Consider the following 2,164-nt stretch of genomic DNA (forward strand, 5'->3'; position numbering starts at 1 on the left):
ATAAGGTGAGGTCACACAAGTCTACGAACAAAAGAAAGCTACAATTGACACTACGTTTAACTTGCAGCAAATGGTTAATATTTTCAAAACGTGCTCAGAGTGTTAACTCATAGAGAATGGATGACGTATCATGTCATTGTGAAAATTTTTGATGACAGGTAACATTTTATGTCATTAATTTACATTCCAACTGCTGTGTCACAATGTGAAGATTTGGATGCGTTACATTTGCAAATGTGAGCAAACTTAATCTTCTTTTGGGTTGGGTTATAGTAGGTTAAGTTTGATAATGTAAGACTGATTAACATGGTATTGATATCTCCAACATGAAATCACATTGATGAAGTCATTTAGACAACACTAATAACTCATACTCAACCATGTGCTAGGTACCATAAAAAGTCAACCACTTGAGGAAAAAATCAAAAGCATATGAATCTCCCCTCTATGATTTTGGCTGCAGCTAAAGAGTGACTTTTGGGGGCTGTAATGTCTCGAACATTGAAGGGCCACTGACCAGATGGAACATCTATTTCTTTACAGATGAAGGTAGGGGAAAGGCTGCACAACTTGTTAGGCTCTCCTTTATTTGCCCAAAGCATGATGAGAGACATGCATTGTTGAAGTGTCTCCACTTTGGAGACAAACATGGTCACCAGGCTATCGATGACCACTTGTGGACCCTTTGGCTGGACACTGACATCTTATCTCAATGGTTCCTTGTAAAATTACTTCCCTGCCCGGGTGATCCAAGGACACCATCATATCATATGGTACTTGAAGTTACAGGCTGTATCCCAGTGATAGCCTCACAGCTGGGTGCTCATGCACCTTCCAGTTCAAAATGGACCAAGATAATGGTAACTTTCCTTCTAGAATGAAGGTTAAAGTGGATTTTATGACTGCTACTTGGAAAAGGGAATGAGTTGCAAATGGACAACTGGTACAGGTCAACAACGCTTTTCCATTACATGCAGTTCTACAATACAGTAGGTACCATCCAGTGTGACCAGAAATACATGGCAGTATGGATTACTGCAACACAAATTCAGGCATGCTTCATCTGTTTTGGATGCTGCTGACTACAATCCACACCTACTGACAAAGGCATGTGCATACCAAGCCCCAGCTAGTGGTGGATTTCCGCAGGATGAATAGTTTAGACTTGAATGACCAGCTGGCTCAGTTGTATGCTTCCACTCATTAATTCACCAAGGGTTATTGGAGGATCTTCAACTACCTGGGCATGTCTGACATCAATGAACCAATAGTGAACATGGCACTTGAGGGTATGATGAAACAATTTGAATTCTTGTTGGAACTTGTCAAACAAAGTGTCCCTATGTACCATGCAGTCCTTTGACAGGGACAAGTAGGAGAAGGAAGACGTACAGTGCAAGTGTTTTTCTGTTGAAGAATAATAATCCTACTTTTTCATCCTAAAAAATTGACAGTTTTTCCACTAATTCACATAAAACCACTTGTGGAAAAATCTTTCCACAATAAGTGAATCAGATCTTTATCTGAATATATAATATGATTATAAATGATCCTCTGTAAATGTTCTTCTTCTTCAAGAAATGGACTCACTTATATGGTTAATTCATGTAAACCATAATCTGTAGTGACAAAAAGCATGCACTAACACACACCTATCCTCACCAGATTTTCCGAATATATCAACTATTGACACTGGGGAAACATGATAATTTCCTCACTAATATAATAAACAAGAAGGAAAATTACACAGCAAGTATAAGCAGCAGAGAAGCTGACAATAATCTTAGGATAACATTACATGAACCTACCATGATCCAACAAACAAAGAGGGAGATACAAAAGAAAAACAAAGATAGAAAGGAAAAAAATCAAAGATATAAACATATATACAAAAAATCTGACATAAAAATTCTAAAAACATACTAATAAACATAAATCCCCTGAACATACCTGCAATAAGAAGCAGCCAATGAATGTCCTCATAGAGCTGGTCTAGCTGTGTGTTTTCAGCAATAGTTAGATTGTTGCTAAGAATATGTGTTAACTGAGACCGCATTCGGCCAATTCGATCTTCCAGGAGCTGTGTCAAGAGAGGTACACTATGTTCTGCTGCCTAAAAGAAGAAGAGAGAGTTGGTAATATATCTCTAACAGAGATGAATTAC

The 2,164-nt window shown here is 38.0% G+C and overlaps 1 protein-coding gene across 1 annotated transcript in view; it reads right to left on the reverse strand.

The window, feature by feature from the left end:
- The window catches only part of LOC119581783 (exportin-4-like), a 27,938-nt gene that overhangs the window by 7,484 nt on the left and 18,290 nt on the right, over positions 1-2,164 (reverse strand). Inside the window, exon 12 of the mRNA XM_037929912.1 lies at positions 1,951-2,113. Coding sequence (XP_037785840.1) covers positions 1,951-2,113 — 163 coding nt within the window. The remainder of the gene's footprint in view (positions 1-1,950; positions 2,114-2,164) is intronic.

This window comes from Penaeus monodon, chromosome 15 (genome assembly GCF_015228065.2).
Source record: "Penaeus monodon isolate SGIC_2016 chromosome 15, NSTDA_Pmon_1, whole genome shotgun sequence".
Taxonomy (NCBI): domain Eukaryota; kingdom Metazoa; phylum Arthropoda; class Malacostraca; order Decapoda; family Penaeidae; genus Penaeus; species Penaeus monodon.